Below are 21,348 nucleotides of genomic sequence, written 5' to 3' on the forward strand. Positions count from 1 at the left end.
ATGAGCAGTATCATTAAAGTAGGAATACTCATATGCCCTACTTAAATGCTCGTGATTTAAGTAGGGCACATGAGTATTTAAGTGTGAAAACTTGCATTGGATTTCGTGGGCTTTAGTTTACTAAAGGGAAACCTGTTCTGGAGGCTGTGATCTGAAGAGTTGAGTGACAAACAGGAAAAGTAGTGTGAAGTGCTAGCGTGACTGCTTCCAAAGGAAAGAAAAAGCATTTTTGGATGATTCAACAGTTATGGAGGCAAATTATATATCTTGCAAAGGAAACTGTAAAATAACATCTATTAATACAGGCAAGGTAGTTGAAGCAGGATTTATATTGCATATGAAAGAATTCTGATAGTAAAACAGGACGTGAAAGCCTTAGAAAGTACTGTTCTTCCCCTTCCCCCACCCCGTGACAGGCACAAAGAGTTGATCGCTAGGCAAGCCAAAGAAAAGAGTACAGTTTACCTGGGAAATCTAAACTGCGGTGTTTGTAGATGGACTATAATCTCTTACAATTTATAGGATAATTTTCAGTTAGAACTACTTCCTAGTGTCCTTTCAGGAGTTATGACTGTTTTTCACTTTGGAGCATCATCTATACTCTTGTCATGGATTTTTTTGTTTTCTTTGGGAAAATACTTGAGTAGAGTGAGCAATTTTTATGCACAGGTGTAATTGTCTTCCTCCCCCACCTCCAAGTTAGTGGAATAATTTATACAAGCCACATATATTTTAATCAGTGTGATTTTTTTGGTTTCTGATCACTGACTGTTTCGTTCAGGTCTTAGAATCTTTTGCCAGAATGAGAAATAGTAAAGTGATGAAAAGATGAAACCTTAGGGAACATAAATGTGAATACTGGAAACTGCACAGACATCAAATTTTGGAATTTGCAGTCCCTCTGAATCCTCTTATGAAAGCTGAAGAATTAGCAAAACCTGCCTTTGTATATTTTAGTTTTCCTCTGCAACTTTAGTGGCTGGTAATGTACTGGTAAGGAGCCCCATGGCACAGAGTGGTAAGCTGCAGTACTGCAGTCAAAAGCTCTGCTCACGACCTGAGTTCAATTCCGACAGAAGACAGTTTCAGGTAGCCGGCTCAAGGTTGACTCGGCTGAGTCGGCAAGGATCTCTTGTCCAGCTGACAAGAGATCAGTTCACCTAGAGAAAATGGCCGCTTTGGCAATTGGATTCTATGGCATTGAAGTCCCTCCCCTCCCCAAACCCCACCCTCCTCAGACTCCGCCCCAAAAACCTCCCACCTTTGCCAACTTTCTCTACCACTCAAGGAAGAATCAAACCGGCTTACAATCTCCTTTCCCCCCCCCCCCGTTTCTTGGCTTGCAACATTTAAAAAGTTCTGAAGTGTGAGTTAGAATTTTACTTCAAGAAACATTTCTCTTCTAGGATCCACTTTGGCATGAATGGCTCTTTGCGTATCAATTCAGATGCAAGCCGAAACAGAAGTGCTGCATCGGCTGCCTTGGAAATACAACTTACTGCTGATTCAATTTGTTTCTACGATGCAACTGTAGAACTTAGGTAAAGCAACCTATCCTTTTCTATGAGATGTTTCTCCATATTCCAGAAGAGGGAAATATCATGACTGCTTTGCTCAGGTCACAAGGTATCATAAATCAAGGGGGAAACATGCTTAAAGACAAGCAGTCCACTTAATTTGCTTCATTCGTTTCGGAGTCATACAAACCAGGGGCAACCCCCTACCTCTCAAAGCATTGTATAAAGAAATACTTCTATTTATTGATTGATTTAGATGTTTATATCTTACTCTTCTCCCCAAAGGATACCCAAAGAGGCTTACAATACTGTTTTCCCCTCCTTTATCTCTATACCAGTGTGGTGTAGTGGCTAGAGGGCATCAAGTAGGTGATGTGAAAGACCTCAGCCTGAGACCCTGGAGAGGCGCTGCCAGTCTGAGGAGACAATACTAACTTTGATGGACCAAGGGTTTGATTCAGTATAAGACAGCTACATGTGTTCAGAAGTAGGATTCAGAAGATCCAGGTTTGAATTTCCACTCTGCTGTGAATGCTTATTGCACTGCATATGGCTAGAGTGTGCTGTAGAGTTCTCAAATGTTTTGAGTCATGGAGAACTTTTTAGCGGAGAAATTAGTCACAGAGCACTAATTTTCACCTAGCACCTATACACTAAACCGAATGACAGTATTTTTCTTTCCAATCTCTTCACGGAGCACTAGGAGATGTTTCGCGAAGCACCAAGTGCTCCATGGAGCACAGTTTGGGAAACGCTGCTGTAGAGGTTGTTATGAAAATAAAATGGGGAAGGTAAGAATGTTGTAGGCTGCTTTGGGTCCCCATTGAGGAAAGAAGCGAGGTATAAATAAAGTAAATAAATAAATATCTTGATCCTATTGTCTGCCCATTATTGTGTCTCTTCCTGCCCTTCCTGCTGTCCATTAGTCTTTTTCCCTACCACTTTTTTTTAAGCCTTGCTTTTGGGCAAGATCCTTTTTGAGATGCATCCAACAAAAGTAAGTTCTTTTAGAAATATGGGTTGCTTTCTCCTACATACAGCTTAGCACTAGCTACCTTTGAGCATTTTTATCTGTTAATTCTCACAACCGGTTCAGTGTTTGAATTGCATGACACATTGCTATCAGCTTACAGTGACATATTTTGCTAGTGTTCTTTTTTTATTTTGTCTTGCAGGAATGCTGCTGAAAGTGAATGGAAAATTAGGATGCTGGAAGACTTAGATGTATGCTCTCCAAAATTTAGTTTCTCAAGAGCAGAAAATGAGATTAAGAAGCAAAAGGATCGTCTGATATGTGATGTGTTGCTCGATCAGGCAGTCCTACCTGGTGTGGGAAACATAATAAAGAATGAAGCTCTTTTTGACAGTGGTCTCCATCCGGGTGTTAAAGTATGTACAGCCTTTCAGACTACTTGCACTTTAATTTGGGCATTGTTTAACAAAGGCTGAAGTTTTAACAAATCAACAGAACATCATACAGTTAAAGCAAGTAAATTTCAATCTAACCCACGTTCACCTTGAACAATACACAAAATCCATGTAATACCTTTGACTAGGGCCAAACAAAATGACACAAAACGTTGTGCAAGCTTTCGAGCTCAACAGAATTCTTCATCAAGCTGGGTGTTACAAAAATTTAAAAATGAAGGAGAAAAAAAAAACCAGTTCAAAATCAGGTTTTGTCAGCCTTTGGTGTTAGATACCAACAGGTTCATAGACTCTACTTTATTTGCTATAGGTGTTAGATTACAGCAATTGCGGTATGGAGAGAAGAATCAAACAATGGAGGGTCATGTCCTTTGGAAAAATAAGAGTCCAGTGAGGTCCAAATGTCACTCAAAAACACATGTGGGAAGCACAGATCTCTGCAGATTGAGAGCAGATGGAAGCAGGGGAGAGGCATGTTCATCTTGCCATGATGATCTCTGGAAACAGAAACTTTTTGGAGTATCTAACTATGGTAGGGTGTGCAAAATTACATTCGTATATAAAGTACATTGGAGGGTCCAGCTAGTAATTAATTGCAGCTGATACTTACCCCTGATGGTCGCTACAGGCCTAAACCAACAAGGGGAGAAGTAGTGGAAAGCCACAAAGGGATCAAGAGTCTTTATGCCATATGCAATGCAATAAAATAATTCCCTGACAAAGAGTTTTCGTGCTTCAATTGAGTTGGGATGACTTCATGCACCCAGAGCTCTTCATGAGGAGAAAATAGTACTGTGCTGCCATATGGCATAAAGTTTCTTGTATCTTTTGTGGGTTTCTACTGTTTTGTGCGTGTGTGTGCTAGCAAGTTGGTATAACCATCTTAAAACTAAAAGCCAAACATTAATTTTATTTTATTTATGTTGTTTATAGTTCTTACTTGAGGGAAGGGGCCGTGGCTCAGAGGTAGAGCATCTGCTTGGCATGCAGAAGGTCCCAGGTTCGATCCCCAGCATCTCCTGTTAAAGGGACTAGGCAAGCAGGTGATGTGAAAGATCTCTGCCTGAGACTTTGGAGAGCTGCTGCCGGTCTGAGTAGACAATATGACTTTGATGGACCAAGGGTCTGATTCAGTATAAGGCAGCTTCATGTGTGTCCATGTGGACTCAAGGCAGATTACACAGAGTGAGTCAATACAATCATCAAGATGGGACATTCAATAAGCAACGAAATGGGATTTGGGTTGTACATCAACCAGAAGTCTAAAAAAAACCACTCAAGCAAAATATAAGTGTTAACATGACAGATTAAAGAATGCAAAATTACACAATATGATTCAACACACAGCAATCTATACACAGTAGTATAGACCACAGTCCCCAATAATTTATCCAAGTAGCTTTGTGATGCCTTTTGTACAGTGCTACCATATTGCCTGTGTAGGAAAGTACTCTTGAATTTTTCAGTTCTACAAAGTTTGAGGAAAGCCAAAAGTGTGGAAGCCTTCCTGACCTCTTCAGGAAATCCATTCCATAATGTGGGGGCCACAGTGGAGAAGGCACATGTACAGGCAGTTGATTTTGCCCATTTGCAGGTTAGCACCCACAGAAGGCTCTGCTGAGATGAGCAAAGCTGTCATGGTGGAGCATGGGGGAAGACAGTCTCGCAGATATGAGGGTCCAAGGCCCGGAAGGGCTTTGTATGTAATTGTCCATGCTTTAAATTGAGCCCAGTAATTGATAGGCAGTTTGTGAAGTGACTGTAGAATGGGAGTAATATACATGTTCCATCTAGCTCCCAATAATAGCCGAGATGCAGCATTCTGTATCAACTGGAGTTTCCAAAATGATTTTGAGGGTAGGCCAATGTACAGTGTGTTACAGTAGTCTAGTCTCGATGTCACTGTGGCATGTATCTAGGTGGCCAGATCCTTCTCAAGGCCATTTTTTGAGCTCGGCTGAGTTGGAAGAAAGTCTTTTTTGCAACTGCATTAACTTGCTTCCAGCAATAATGCTGGGTCCAATACAAACCCAAGGCTCTTAACTGAGTCGGCAAGGGTCAGCTGAACCCCTTTGAAAATGGGGAGCATAATGTCCTTCAAGACCTCCGACTTCCCAACCAGCATTACTTCTGTCTTTCCAGGATTTAGTTTCTATTTTTTTTTGTTTTTGTTTTTACTGTTAGCCATTTAACTACAGCAGCTTAGCAGTGATTTAGGACCTCTACTGTATCACCAGGAGATTCAGATAAGGATATATATAGCTATGTGTCATCTGTATATTGATGACAGCCAACCCCCAAACTAGGAATGATTTGGCTTAAGGGCTTTACGTAAAGGTTGAAGAGCATGGAGGACAGAATTGCAACCTGTGGGACTCAACAGGATAGGTCTCACACTGATGATAATTGGCCTCCAATGACAATTCTCTGGGTCTGGTCCATGGGGAATCATTTGAAATAAATGAAAGGTTGAGTTTTACTGTGTGTTTGTTGTATGGCCTAGTTCTTGGCAAGAAATACATGAAATTGGTTGTGTATAACAGCCTCTTGACCTGGAGAAGAAGGGAATTGGCCATAGCTTAACTATAAGCAAGATTTTTAGCATCATAAAGCTCGGAGGCCTGTTTACTGGAAGATGGGACCAATATTGGTGATCCTGTCCATTTTGCAGTTGTTTAAAATTCCTCTGCTTTTGCCATTGCAAATAATGTCATTGTTTAAGTTTGGGCTACTAGCTAATAAGTATGACCCTGTTTGAAATATCCTAGGAAGCAGTTGTCAGTGCTATTTTTTGAGCTGTTTCACTGTTGTTTTTAAACCTCTGTTCCTAAATCACAGGCTTGTCAACTGACAGATGAGCAGATCCATCACTTGGTGAAAATGATTCGGGATTTCACTCTCCTCTTCTATAAGGTAGGGAAGAAACCCCTTTCACAAAAGCCCAATGAACACAGTCCTAAATAGAAATGCTGTATATGTATCCATTTAATATAATTTTTTTAAATTTTCCACATCCTGTCATTGGACTAGAGGAAGCTCTTCTTTTTGGCTGCTTGGGAACAGCCAGTGGTATCTAGAAGAACATGATTGGAGCCCTCCTAGGGCCGATGAATAATGTTTGTTTTCTGTTCCAGTGTCGTAAGACAGGATTGTCCTTATACAAGCATTACAAGGTATACAAGCGTCCCAGCTGTGTCCAGTGCAGGGCAAAGATCACAGTGTGCCGTTTAGGAGAGAATAGAAGGATGACATATTTCTGCCCCCAGTGTCAAAAGGACAAACCTCAGCTTGTGGATCCTGGGTAGGTTGTTGAATTTACAAAAGATTATTTTGGAATGTGAGGTGAATTTTGAAAGAGCTGAATTGAGAAGTAATAACTTCTTGCCCAGTGCTCCTACTTTCTGTACACTGTTGATATCTAGTCTACAGGTTCTAATTACATACTGTATTTTGTTCTCCTTTCTCCCTTTCCCATACTAGCTTTACAAATTGCAAAGATAAACTAAGGGTGCTTAAGTCACTTCCCTTTCTAGTACATTTGCAGAACTTTTATCTATAATAAGAAGTACCTGCCCTGAATCACCACATACCTCACACACTTATAGCATTGTGGTAAAAAGGAGCACAACCAAAAGAACACTAGCAAAATATGTCACTGTAGCTGTAAAAAAAAAAAAAAAAACACACAACCAATGCGATCACCAAATTGTGTTAATTCTCAAAGGTAGAAGGGGTTTTAACAAGGACTCGTTTTGACACGACAAAAAACAGTCATGTTCAGAACATGGGTTTAATGGATCCATACCATGTAGAGTTCAGCATGTGATATACCCTGGATTCACTAGAGGTCTTTGCTCTTCAGATTACCACAAGCGTGCTAGCAAATGATGGCCTGTAGTATTTGGCCACTGTGGGGAAATGGGATGCTGCACTAGATGCAGCAGGACTCTTATGTTAGTAATATGATAGACATGGGTTGAACTACAAGATGGGTGCATGAAGCTGCCTTATATCAAGTTAGATTAATGGTTTATCGAGGTCAGCATTGTCTACTTTGATTGGCAGCTGTTCTCTTGAGTTCTCAGATGGAAGGCCTTCACATCACCCAATGCTGGGGATTGAGCCAGGAACCTTATACATGCAAAGCAGATGCTGTACTACTGAGCCATAGCCCCTCCCCTAATAAAAGGGCACATACAGGTAAATCCAGTTAGTGTCAATGCATGTATGCATTCCCAGCTGAACAGAAAACCATGTATTCAAATGGCTGCTGTGCATACAGTTCCATCACCAGATCTACCAGCTTGTTTTTTTGTTTTGTTTTTTTGCCTATATGTTGTATAACTTTCAGTCTTAATTACTTCTGTTTAGGTGTGTTTGGGTTTTTAGGGCATGATATCCTGTTAAATTATTTCTGTTCAAGGTCAGGTAAACCTTTTCTAAGGATAAGGTAAAAAAACATTGAAAAAGGTTGAGTAGGAAGAAGCAAATGACTGAGCATGGCTTTTATCAGCTTTTGGTTGGCTTCAGATTTTGAAAAGTAGAAGGGATTGAGATAAGACTGAAACACTGACCTGGATAGCCAAGGCTAGCCCAATCTCATTGATCTCGGAACTAAGCAGGGTCAGCCCTGGTTAGTACTTGGATGGGAGATCACCAAGGAAGTCCAGGGTCGCTATGCAGAGGCAGGCAATGGCAAACCACCTCTGAATGTCTCTTGTCTTGAAAACCCTATGGAGTCGCCATAAGTCAACTGTGAATTGACAACACACACAAAAAAAGAAAAGAGACTGGAACACTGTCACTTTACACAGATGGTTGATATGGCACCAGGCTATTCAGTCACCAAGTGACATAATTATCTTATGTCTTTTACCATTTTCGAGGAGTAGGATGGTTCACTTCCCATCCCATGACTTGATGGCAAAATTAAAAGAGCTCAAATAGGGTAAATCTAAATGACAGTCTAGGAGCCTCCTAGTGGATACAGCAGCACGAATCTTCCTCCATCCAGATGGCCAAGTCATTAAAGTCCAATCTTGCATCCCCCATACTTCCCTGGTAGAACACAACTTTCCAAACAAACCTCTCAAACTGCTGACATCCATCTTCCTCTTTCCTTCATTGAACAGCAAACTGCCAACAAGAAATAGTTTAATTGGCTGGGCATACAGCAGGGGGTCGTGTCCTAATGAACAAGTGGCTCAGAAATCAGAAGAGGAGTGGGCCTGTAGGCGTTGCACTCTAATAAATAAGCCTTCTGTCAAAATCTGTGATGTTTGTTTGACTCCAAGGCCCGAAGGTAAGTAATGATGCTGTTTGTATGATTATATGCCAGTGTAATGTAGTACAACTATACGGTAGCCTGGAACTGACTTTTGAACATGGTACAGAGGCAATATGTATTTAGAGTAATTGCGTGTATTAGCACTCTGATCCTAATGCATGATTTGAATGCTTGCCTGGCATTTCAAACTGAAATGTCTTATGAGAAAGCCAGTACAATTTATTTTCAAGGGCAATTAGGGCACAGCTTACATGGCGCTATAGATACCCTGGTTATATTACCAGCACTTCTTGCAAAAACTTGTAAAATATGAAAAATAGATGTCTCTAAACATTCAGGGCGTGTTGGACGTGTGCTTGAAGACTCACGATCAGTCATCTACCAGTGGTACTTTATTTTACAGGTATTGGTCCCTGCACAGGCAGATTATAAGAGACATCTCTGTGGGGAAGGTGAAAGAATAGTTCTTAATTCTTCAGACTAGGAAAGAAAGATCAGAGGAAATACAATTTTTTTTGAAGAGAGTCAAGATTGAGAGAGGTTGCAAAATAGCCTTGAGCAGATGCATGTGTTTTTAGAATCTGCATCATAAACCCCAGAGCATGTCGTCTTAGGGAACAACTGTTTGTGTTATAATGGCATGTTCCTTTTGTAACTGAAATATATACTTCCACAGCTGTTATCCCATCCTATCCTATGTGGCATGAATTATTCAGTTAAACCTTTTGTACTTTTTGCCTATTTCAGCAACTTCCTGAATTGTCAGACCAAATGTTTCAGAAATTGAAATGGAATATATTTTGTGTGTGTGTGTGAGAGAGAGAAATCTATTTTCTTTATAGCTGAGAGGGACAAATGCGATCTTCCACCCTGGTGGCATTTCAAAGACAATGGAATTGTGCGTTTGTCTGAGACGTGTTTAAACCCTGTAATAAAAATGGTGATTTTTAAAAAGTATCTGTTGGGACTTCTAAAGCCAAACTTTATTTTTGAAAGCTGGTTGTTACAAACTGCAGTCTGTGTGTAATGACAGTGCCATTGGTTTTTGGGGTGTGTGTGGAAGAAGTATGGCTGATGGAGATTTTTCTTTCAGGCATATTCTGCAGCAACAACAATCTTCTAATCTCTGCTCCACTTCTCTAACCCAGCTGTACTTCCTCATTTTATATGACTACCTTTCTTGCCTTCTCTCTGCTGCACAAGCTTGTTTATTATGTCTCCCTTAGTCCTGTCTGAGTCCTCTCTCTCTGCCTTGCCATTGCAACAGGCTGCCCTGGAACTGACAAGCCACCTTCTCTTCCTTTAAGGTCCTTCTCAATACCATCATGCCTTTTTGGTTGTCACATTTTGCATCCAGCGCCGTGTAGTGGTTAAGAGCGATGGTTTGAAGCGGTGGACTCTGATCTGGAGAACCGGGTTTGATTCCCCACTCCTCCACATGAGCGGTGGATGCTAATCTGGTGAACTGGATTTGTTTCCCCACTCCTACACATGAAGCCAGCTGGGTGACCTTGGGCTAGTCACACTCTCTCAGTCCCGCCTACCTCACAGGGTGTCTGTTGTGGGGAGGGGAAGGTGATGGTAAGCTGGTTTGATTCTTTTTTAAGTGGTAGAGAAAGTTGGCATATAAAAACCCACTCTTCTTCATCCCTAATCTTGCTCCACTAGATCTGTCCTAGTCTCCTTCTCCTTTCTTGTATACCTGTAGTAAGGTTTTCCTTCCCCCACCTGCTAAAGGCAAACTCATGAGACTTGTGTGACCTAGCTGGCCCATTTCAGATCCAGGGAGCTTGACTGTACCCTTAAGGAATAACAACTAATAGTGGGTGTGGCGTCTGCTGTCACTGAATCACTTGGATACTGAAAGTTGTGTCTGACAAAATCCTCCCATTAATACAATTCTTAAAAATACCAGAGCCTTTTACACTCTGGACTTGTTAGCTCTTGTCTGAACAGCTGTCAGGTTACCACTGTAGGATTTGGACAAGCAATCAGAGGCATCACTATACTTAAGATGAATGGACTGCAAAAGTCCAAAGAGCTGGTAAGGGAAGACATGCTGATCCAAGCCTTCTGGTGCATAGGGTGTTGGCCAAACAAGGCAGGTGAATTACTATAACTGCAGTCAGTCAGGGCTTTCTGTTGTCTGCAAATGTTGCTCTTGGCTGATTGTCTTCCCCTAAAATGCCAGCCCCAGGAATCTAGAGGCTCAGACTGTTCAGAAAGTCAGATTTGCCAATTAACTTCTCTCCTGGAATTTATCCACCCAGCTGCTTACCTAAAAGTAGAAGCAGACCCTGAACAACGAAAACAGTATAGCTTAGAGCTTTAGAACAAAATCATGATAATACTCTTTTTCCCCCTTTGCATCTTTCATTCCAGTTGTGAAGCTTTTAAGCTATTATCAAAGGCTGGCACCTGAAGAAGTTTTAAAAATATGTTTAAATAAAGTACCTTTCTCTCAAAATCTACATTAAAAATCAGGTTGCAAGTAAAGTGATTTTTTAAAATGCTTTTAAAAAAACGTTTGTCATTATTTTTGCAAGCTGCCCTCCACCATTTCCAAGGCTTACAGTGCAATTCTAAACCCGTTGCCTTCAATGGACTTAGAAGGGTGTAATTGGAAGTAGGATTGCCTTGTAAATTCAGGAAGGTAGGTGAAGGTTAAACGTGGCCTGGGGAAAGTCCACCAATGCAAAAATAAGTGAATCTTTTGTTAACCCAATTATGGGGATGGACCTTACAAAAGTACCATTTGTATGTATGTAAGTGCTGTGCTAACATCCCAATACTTGCACATATGTGGGGAGTGGGGCAAGCATTTTCAGAGAGCCAGCATGGTGTAGTGGTTAAGAGTGATGGACTCTAATCTGGAGAACCGGGTTTGACTCCCCACTCCTCCACATGAGTGGCAGACTCTAATCAAGTGAACTGGGTTTGTTTCCCACTCTTACACATGAAGCCAGCTGGGTGACCTTGGCTAGTCTTGGCTAGTCACAGCTCTCTTAGAGTTTTCTCAGCCCCACCTAACTCACAAGGTATCTGTTGTGGGGAGAGGAAGGGAAGGAGATTGTAAGCCAGTTTGATTCTCCTTTAAAAAAGGTAGAGAAAGTCGGTGTATAAAACCTAGCTTTTCTCCTCCTCCTCTTCTACAACAACAACAGGGAAAGGTTGCTTTTTCTTCCTGTTATATCTCTGGATATGTGCTGTGAAGTTTGCTTCGGTTACAGAGTAATGCTCATATGAGCCCTCTCGAACTGAGCTGGATGCATCTTCTAATGCAAATATGTCAACCTCCAAGGTTATTTGTTATCATACAACTATCTGAACACAAGAGCAGCTGGTATGGGGTCCTTGTGTCACCGTGAATACATATGCTACTTTAAGGGCAGCACAAAGATGTAAAGAAAGAAAAGGGTTGGTGGAGGTGATTCAAAGTAGGGACTAATTGGGATGCCTTTTTCTTTTCTTGCTTTTTCATTTTAAGTTCAGACAACACAGAATGATGAAGTTTTAACTGATTTAGTTAAATACCACTGTAACAACTTCACAAAACCAACAACAGAAATTAAGATCAACAGGAAAACAGCATTTGGGACAACAACTCTGGTTATGACAGATTTCGCTTTCCTAAACCATAATAGAAGTGAGAGCCTTACTCCAGATGGAAGCTCTCTGCATGGTTTTTCAAGAAACGATTATAACAGCACCTACCACTATGCAGTAAACACACCAATGCCCTTCCCCCACCAATGTAATTCTTTAAAGCCTGTGGAGAAGAAACAGAAGATTGATTACTCGTCTTCATCTGTTGGGACTATCATCGGGAATTTAACGAGCAGGTTTGTTGTTTCCACCTCTTGTAAAATATATATCATCAAACACAAACTTGAAGGCCAATAATTGATGTGCAAGATTGTTATGCTGGAAAAACACATACTTTTCGTTTAATGTAGGTTTGCTGGCAAAGAACTCACTTTAAAGACAAATGTATTATGACATAGGTGCTTGTGGGTCGGAGCCCACTTTGACAGATTGACAATGTGGGGAGGCATCTATGGCCTGAGTATGGAGAAAGGAAAAGAGGAAGGGGAGAGTAGTAGGTGTGTCACATGACTATGCTGAAATGAATTCAAGAGTCAGTCAATATAGGAGCCCCACTCCTGACCCATTGTTGATGAATAGGTACAGCAAGATCAACAGTATAAACAAATTCCCAAAGAGGGACAATCACTTTCCAGTAGTAGGCTGCTCACTACTTGTGTCCATTGGATCCAAATTCTACAATGTCAAATTTTGAATGCTTTCCTGGGAAACTGAAATGCTCATCCACCAATTTATGGGTTTTTTAAATGTCTGATTTCTATCCATTTACTCCTGTGAGAAGACTGACCTCTCTCCAATATGGATGGCAGAAACGAATTACAGCATGATAGCCAACCTGTGGCGTAGGAACTGGGGCCATGTGGATGGGGTCATGGGGGAACCCATTGTCCATGTTATGGCCTGTAGTTGGGTCAACTTTGACCATACATCCTTTCTCCCTAGTGAAGGGAACTAGCAGGCTTTGGGAGGTTTTATATATACTACAGTGAGTGTTAGGGTGGTACTATCTAATGCTTTGGAGTGGCACACTTGCCCAAAGGTTGGTCACTGTAACAGGAAGAGAACTAGCCTTGTTTAAACATTAGCAGCCAAGGAGCATGCCTTCGTATTGTGAACAGAGATGATCCCCCGACTATCTCAATGACGGTAGTATCAGAGGAGAGTAAAGCTTCCCTGCCATCTTCATAAAACACACTTTTCTGCTCTGCCAGTCAGACGGCTTCCTCAGTGGAATATGATTGGGATCATTAAAGAAGCTTTGATCAAAGAGCATGGAAAATTGTCTCTGAAGCAGACAAGTAGGTAGAGATCCCCATGGCCTGGTCTAAGACACTCGTAATAGCTTTCCAGAAGGGGGAATATAATTGGATGGAATTGGGCCTGTAGTATGTCTTGCTGCTGCCAATTCAGGTTGTCTTTAAACTACATAAAAGTGCAGAATTTATGCTAGCGATGCCAGAATGGTGCCATTTATAAAAATAAGAGTCAAGGCCATTTTTTTTATTTGAATTTGTCACTTGCATTTCATTTCAATCTCCAGTATATTCAACATGGAATCCTTGGATTTGTTTAGAGAAAACAAGAAAGGTAGATAAAATATCAAGGACGGGCTTGCATTGTGATCACTGTTTATGGAGATACACTATTGATAGTTGAGTATGAAAAGGAAGAGTTTGTGAGAGTTGTGGCAGGGGGGATGGTAGGAGTGATGGTTCTGCTGTAACTAATCCCTTTAGCTTTATGCAGGTTTTATTTTGTAACCTGTCATTACAGAGCACCTCCGGTTAATATAACAGATGGTTCTTGTACATTAAATGCTGGCAGCCCTCGCTGCAGTAAACACCACCGTGTCTGCATTCTCCGAGTGGTGAGGAAGGACGGAGAAAACAAGGGCAGGCAGTTTTACGGTTGTCCTTTACCTAGAGAGACTCGGTGTGACTACTTTGAAGTACGTGAGATTACAGTCTATCCAGCATCTTTGAAGGGTACAAATCACTTTCTTGAGCAGTCAGGGCTGCTCTTGGATTTCATTCATTCGTTCATGAACATAAAGGACTATGGATGATGACAGGGTTGTATCCTACCACTTTTTCCATTGTCACAAGAGGGGTGATCTTGTCTAATTTCCCTCCTCACTGCAGTCCTATAACACACAACATTTTGTCCACAATAAACCCCTCAGTCCCCAGCAATAGCTTGTTTGGAGCTCAAAAGGGACCCACTTCCTTTTGGGCCTGTGGAAACGCTGGTAGACTCCAACTCAGGAATCTTGTCCAAACATGTTCTCATGGTTATGGTTGTGGATGTGGTTGAGGATGAATAAGGGAGAATTTTTACTACCGACAGTGTTTGTTTGTTTTTCTGCATGAAAATATTGGGTCACGGGGTTTGATCCAGTGCAAAATTTCTGCTTGCCCTGGAGCTATGGTTGCCAGCTCCGAGTTGGGAAATACCTGGAGATTTTGGGGGTGGAGCTTGAGGAAGGCAGGGTTTGGAGAGGGGAGAGGCTTCAACGCCATAGAGTCCAATTGCCAAAGTGGCCATTTTCTCCGGGTGAACTGATCTCTGTCGTCCGGAGATCAATTGTAATAGCAGGAGATCTCCAGCCACCACCTGGAGGTTGGCAACCCTAACTGGAGCTGTTGTGCCAGCGGAAATGCAAGAAAAAGACTACAGCAGCCACCTGTGCTAAGTCAAACTTATTCTATACTCACTTGTGTTTCACTCATACAAGATCTTGTTCAATCAATTTATGATAGGGTTGCCAACCTCCAGGTAGTGGCTGGAGATCTTCCACTATTACAACTGATCGCCAAGTGACAGAGATCAGTTCACCTGGAGAAAATGGCCGCTTTGGTAATTGGACTCTATGGCATTGAAATCTCTCCATTCTCTAAACCCCGCCCTCCTTAGGCTCCTCCCCCAAAATCTCCAGGTATTTGCCAACCCAGAATTGGCAACCCTAGTTTATGACCATATAATATTTAGGAAGGAAAGAACTATGTGTTGTACAATACCTTGAACAAGCAGAACTGTGCTAAGTCTATTTATGTTTCTGCTTGGGCATCAAATTCATGGCTTCAATTACGAATGAAATTTACTTTTATATAGAAAATTAAATAAAACCTCCGCAACAAAGTGATAGGTAGTACAGATAACCATATCGGGGTTTCTGCCTGGGTAGAGTACTTTATGGTCTGTTGGGGCACATCTTCATCCTTGTTTGCAAGAGGAAATCAAAAGAAAGATGGTTGAAGGTTTAAGTGAGACAAGGCAGTGGGGTGTGCTCATCCTTCAGCTCTTCAGTACTTAGTGGAAGAGCTGAGGAAAGGAAAGACTGGAACACGGTGGTTTGTTTAGCCAAACAAGTACGGCATTTCCAAGAAAAGTGTTGCCTTATCCTACAGGAAGAAATAACTACTTATTTATTTGAGACATTTGTATGCTGCCTTTGTGCCCAACTTAGAGTCCCAAAAATGGCAACCAATCACAACAATGTTAAAATATAGGTAAACATTTTAAACAATTAAATAAAACACATAAGCAAGCTGACTCACAAATAGGGAGAAAGGCTAACGAGAGTTAGTGAGAGAACACCAAACAAAACAGCCTTCGCCTGCTGATGGAAGTCAACAGTAGAAGGAGACTGACAAATCTCCCTGGGGAGGGAGTTCCAAAGTTTTGGTGCCATGACTGAAAAGGCCCTTTCTTGGGTGGCCACCTGTCTAGCCTTGGATGGAAAGGGCACCTGAAGCAAGCCCTCTTAAGATGACTGGAGTGGTCAGATAGGTTCATATGGGAGAAGGCAATCCTTATAGTATGCTGGCCCACAACCATATAAGGCTTTCACAGTCAATATCAGAACCTTGAATTGGGCCCAAAAGCACATTGGAAGTCAGTATAGGTAGAACAGGACTGTACTTATATAGTCCCTATGACCTACTCCAGTCAAACTCAGATTGCTTTTACGATAGACATTGTGATTCTTCTAACTTGCCCATCCACAACAGCTTAGTAGCTGGCTGGAGAGAGGGCTATATTCCCACATCATTGTTTGGCTCTCATCTCTTTCTTTGTCTGCACAGACTCTATACCATTAATTGTTTCATCAGGCAGAAATTAAGAAGGTGCAACTTGGATATCAACATACAGCTTTCTGCCCATTAGTACAGTTATTAAAAACACATAAACGAAGTGTAGTATTAGCAGCTTCTGACTAAACATGTGATGAATGAGGCAAGATGCGGGGATAGTTTCCTTTAAGTGTTTGTTTCCAATTCACTCAGCTTTGATGGTGGTCCTTTCCATGCAGTATAGTAAGTAAAACAGTATCATTTGACCTTCAGACTGAAAGGGAAGCCACATGAAAGTTTTGTCATTCTTAGTAAAGTATTTTGTTTAGAGCCATGAACTATGAATAAGTGGAACCTATATCATCTCCGGAGTCGAATGAGATTAGCAAAAACTGTCCTTCCACAAAGTCAAACCAGTAGAGGTCAGACATTGAAACAAACCATTTTGAAGGGGGGTGGTTTATTTTGATTATTACTGGTTGCCACCTACCTGTCAGCATTAAAGGCAAGCTTGCTTCCACCAGTCTAAAGGAGAAATTTGGCTACAGCATCTGGTGTTAAAGGGAAAATGATTTCTCTCCACAGTGGGCAGACCTGCATTTTCCCTTCTGCAATCATGGGAAGCGCTGCATTATGAGGACAGTGTTGAAGATTGGCCCTAATAATGGAAAGAATTTCTTTGTGTGCTCTCTTGGGAAGGATAAACAGTGTGACTTCTTTCAGTGGGCAGAAAATGGTCCAGGAATGAAGATTATCCCAGGATGCTGAGCTATTCATCTCCAATACACCATTTGACGTTAATCTTCTCAAACTATGTATTCTACACTTCTCTAGGAGTCGTTTTAGGAGAGTTATGATCAAGTTACACTTTCTGATTACAAATCTATCTAGATTATATATTTGAACATTATTTCTTCCATCCCAACTTCTGTTTGTGCTATTTTCTGTTCATTACTACTTGTTTGTTTTAATTGTAGAAACTCTCTGAATGCATTGTGTGTGTGTGTACTTGAGGCAGTTATCTTGCAGTGTACTGCCATTTGTCAGTAAACATGTATATTTTAGTTAAGAGTTTATCTGTGTCATTTGTCCTTCAATACTTCTTTCATATTCTAATAAAACTTTTATGGAAAACATAACGTGACTCGATGCATTTAAGATGAATAGATTTTAATACATTTGGCACTCCGTTATGAAAGATTAATATGCCCAATAAACGTTTTTAGTATTGATGAAACTTTGTTCATAGCAAGCTGTCCTTAAAAGCTTGTTGTTGGATCTAAAGGCTAAAAAAATTCTCGTGCATTTAACAAGTTCCACCATCCATGATAGACCTAAAGGCGGCCCTGTAGCCTTGGTTTCAGCCTTGTCTTTGGGCGAAAATGCATGGTCGCTTTATCCTCCTTTAATCCCTGTTTCAGCCAGGATTCAGCCAGGATGGAATGCATGCGTTTCGCCTAATGTGCGTTCGATCCTGGCTAAAACAGGGATTAAAGGAGGATAAAGCGACCATGCGTTTTTGCCCGTGGAGTACTTTTTCATGTTGGAACCTAAACTGAGACAAAATGTTCAGTTTCAAGATAACAGATAATTGAATCTACAACTGTTATTCAACTTAGGTCTGCTTAACGCTTCATAGAATCAGGCTGAAGTGCTTCCATTTATTTATTGTGTAGAATCCACATTGTGGTGTGGTTGTAAAGGAATTTCATACTATTGTTTGTTTGTAACTCATAAAAGCAGCATGTATTCAGTGTGTTTTCAGTTCTTAAAATGCAATTTAGTTCCACCGGGCTACTTTTCCTCTTGCTGCTTAAGTCAAGATTGAATACTCTGGATACTGGTCTCCCCAGCTACCTTGGTTTCTTGTAGCTACTTATCCAGTATATTGCTATTCTCAGCATCTGTTAGAATCAACTTCTCCCCTTACTAGGTCAGTTATAGCAGTTAATTGTTATAGTGCTTGAACTCTTGTGAAGCACTGTTTATTCTTTAAGTGCCTAGAAGTAATTTTGAAGCAGTTGAGACTATCTTGAAGTATGGGCTGGTATAACTGTTTGCAGATGTGACCTTTAAAGCTCTTTAAATAGTGCCACCACATATGGGGGGGGGGAGGAAACACATTGAACTACCTGAGGGATCCTTTGAGGGTGCATTTCCTGTACCTTGTGAAAGATATTTTTTCACTTTCCTTCCACTACACCATTTTGAAAGCACTTGTTTCCAAAAAGGTAGTGTGTCTTGCTGCACAGAATGTTGGACTTGGAGACTTAGTATTAAATCCAAGTTCTACCTTGAGATCTTGTAAACCTTTATTGTCAGCCTCTGTAAAACAAGAATAACAGTGAAGATTCCCCTGCTGATGTGCTAAGTTGCAGGAAATAACGCAACTCTTTCCCAAAGCAGTATAGTTTTAGTACAGTAATAATACACCTCTATGTAGTCTCAGATGTTTTCAGTGCAGAAGTCAGTGTGTGTGTATTCCATATGCCTTAAATTGTTATTGACTGACTCACAGTAAAACTGACTGCCAACAAGGCCTCAGCTGACAATCTTTGTGTCTACTACTGACAAGTGTCCTCCAAACACAAGTATTCTGTATTTAGACATGCCACCTTTTTTTTTTTAAAGCAGAAATTCAATGGGTGTAGCCTTTCCCCAGAACTTCCTTTCCACGCTATGTCGTGTAGTGATTAAAGACAGAGTATCTGTTGGAGCAAAAATATAGCAATCCTAAGCGCACGTATTATGAAGCAAAATGCACGCAATTCTCTCTGAAACCAATTATTCCAACAGCTGTAAATTTGATTCTGTTTGGGGACATATGCAAGAAAAACAAGGTAATGTGAAAGCTGAATGCTGAAATCTAGAATAACCTAAGTCTGAGTACTGCCATCTGTGTTTCATGGAGGCGTTTTATTTCATAAGCTGATTTTCCCTGTTTTAAAATGGCGGTTGGAGTGAATTCCTCTGACTCTAATCCACAATGGTTTCTCTGAATTTCTGTGCATAGGCGTTCCATTCCATTCCTTTGGCCTTCTGCTCCTTTCATGAGATTTTTCTTTCCCCAGAACCCTGCCTGAAACTCAACATTTGAATAAGCATAGGAGACTGTATTTTACTTTACCGTCTGAAACATTTCATATGTGTTTGGCTGAATGAACCCTTCGGTCACTTCAGATCCAACCACCTTTGCTGCTGCTGCAAAAAAGGAGGTGGCCTCCTTCGTCCTCCAGCACAGTTATGTTGGGGATCATGGGACCTGCATGGAAAAAAACCCATGTGGGTTGGGGCTGTAGTAAGGGTGAAAATTGGGTGAGACTGAGTAAGGCGTGGGGGAGGTGGGTGGATTCAACCCACTCCGGTCATGTGTGTTTATGTGCAAGAAATAGGGTTGCCAACCTCCAGGTACCAGGGAGAAAAACGGCACCTCTGTACTCGTACCAAAAGGTTTAGAAAAACAGTACAGGAAACTATATATACAAAGTGCAAATATTTATAAGCTACTGAGGTGAAACATGCACCATATACGTGACATATACACAACACAATTATATACAATATGTACAGTTCACACAAAAAATGTAGAGAAATTTCCAAAGGTCTCAACTGAGTACCAAAAATATATAGAGGAAGTTCCAAAGGTCTCAACTGAGTACCAAATGAATGCTAATATTGTAACCCTTGTGTAAAGTTCATATAGAGCCACAATCATCGATGGATACGGCCGTTTCAGATCCACAGCAGTGGAAATCTTTCTTCACTGCTGTGGATCTGAAACGGCCGTATCCATCGATGATTGTGGCTCTATATGAACTTTACACAAGGGTTACAATATTAGCATTCATTTGGTACTCAGTTGAGACCTTTGGAACTTCCTCTATATATTTTTGGTACTCAGTTGAGACCTTTGGAAATTTCTCTACATTTTTTGTGTGAACTGTACATATTGTATATAATTGTGTTGTGTATATGTCACGTATATGGTGCATGTTTCACCTCAGTAGCTTATAAATATTTGCACTTTGTATATATACAGTTTCCTGTACTGTTTTTCTAAACCTCCAGATACCAGCAGGAGATCTCCTGCTATTACAACTGATCTCCAGCTGATAGAGATCAGTTCCCCTGGAGAAAATGGCCGCTTTGGCAATTGGACTCTATGGCATTGAAATCGCTCCCCAAACTCTGCCCTCCTCAGGCTCCGCCCCAAGAAGGACCTAGTAATGAAGGCTCGGGGGAAGGGTGCTGGATATTATACATTACATTTAGCAGAGTAAATAATAACAGATGCTAATGTTAGCTTAAATGTAAAGATTTATTCCTTAACTAACAAACTAGGTATAAGTCCTACACTATTGAAAAGCTAAATTAACTACAGCAACATCAGCTGAACCTAGATATGGCACAATGTCAGTTAAACTCCCTCTTTTTGGAATCAACTGCTTCACTGGATGCCCTGTTGGCTACATACTAACACAGAAGCAGTCGACTCTTTCATAATTGGATGCTGAGACCTGCGTATCCCAACAGAGGGGCATGAGGCAATTGCCATGGTGATCTGCTGCTGCCCAAGGCAGCGCAACCTGTGAGCTTTGGTGCACTCTGGCACTGCGCAGAGAGAGAAGTGAAACAATACGTTTGATTTGTCATGCAATCAAATTTTGCAGCAAAGGTGATCTCCAAATGGAAAGCCATTCTTGGAAACACTGGGGTGGGTCCTACCATGTCACTGAGCAAATTTTATTTGTCGAGTTGCCTATTAAAATATATATACTCCATCTTTCCTTTCAGCTCCAGTTGGAAGCTGTGGCAACCATCCTCGAGTCCTGCCTCTCCTTCGGGACTTTGAACCGATCCTTGTATAATTCAGTTTTTCAGTTTGCAAAATGACAGGGTTTGTATAATAGGGTACACTGCCCAAAATGGTTCACAAACTTGGATAAATGATTAGGGACTGTGGTCTATACTGCTGTGTATCATGCATTATAAGTAGGATCCCGTTAATGTATTTCTGCACTACTTAATGTGTCATGTTAATACCAATGCTATGTTTCAGTTCGTTCTGGAGGTTCCAGACTTCTAAAATCCTGATCATTGTTTATTGAATGTTTTATTTTGTTGATTGTACTGACTCAGTAATCCACCTTGAGTCCCTTGAGAAAGGTGGACTATAAACAATATAAATAAATAAATACTCTTGTCGGGGAAAAGATTGTATGTAACCTAAGGAGGTGAAGTTGAGAGCCAGTTTCATTTTATAGATTGAAGCAATCCACACAAAAACATTTACCCTATTAAATATTTTCTGTTAAATAAACATTTGTTGCTCATCTCCCTCTGTGTCTTGTCTGTCTCTTCAAATATCTACCAAAAATGATTTCTGCTTACCTTGTAAATAATTACAGCCGTGGTCTAGCAGGTTTCCAAATAAGAG

General features: G+C 40.9%; 1 protein-coding gene across 1 annotated transcript in view; it reads left to right on the top strand.

Annotated features, from left to right (window-relative positions):
- Positions 1–16,761, top strand: part of NEIL3 (nei like DNA glycosylase 3) — a 48,959-nt gene extending 32,198 nt beyond the window's left edge. Inside the window, exons 4-11 of the mRNA XM_056855064.1 lie at positions 1,407–1,541; positions 2,693–2,906; positions 5,784–5,858; positions 6,080–6,246; positions 8,078–8,247; positions 11,720–12,074; positions 13,612–13,786; positions 16,497–16,761. Coding sequence (XP_056711042.1) covers positions 1,407–1,541; positions 2,693–2,906; positions 5,784–5,858; positions 6,080–6,246; positions 8,078–8,247; positions 11,720–12,074; positions 13,612–13,786; positions 16,497–16,679 — 1,474 coding nt within the window. The 3' untranslated portion in view covers positions 16,680–16,761. The remainder of the gene's footprint in view (positions 1–1,406; positions 1,542–2,692; positions 2,907–5,783; positions 5,859–6,079; positions 6,247–8,077; positions 8,248–11,719; positions 12,075–13,611; positions 13,787–16,496) is intronic.
- The last annotated feature ends 4,587 nt before the right edge of the window (positions 16,762–21,348 follow it).

This window comes from Euleptes europaea, chromosome 9 (genome assembly GCF_029931775.1).
Source record: "Euleptes europaea isolate rEulEur1 chromosome 9, rEulEur1.hap1, whole genome shotgun sequence".
Taxonomy (NCBI): domain Eukaryota; kingdom Metazoa; phylum Chordata; class Lepidosauria; order Squamata; family Sphaerodactylidae; genus Euleptes; species Euleptes europaea.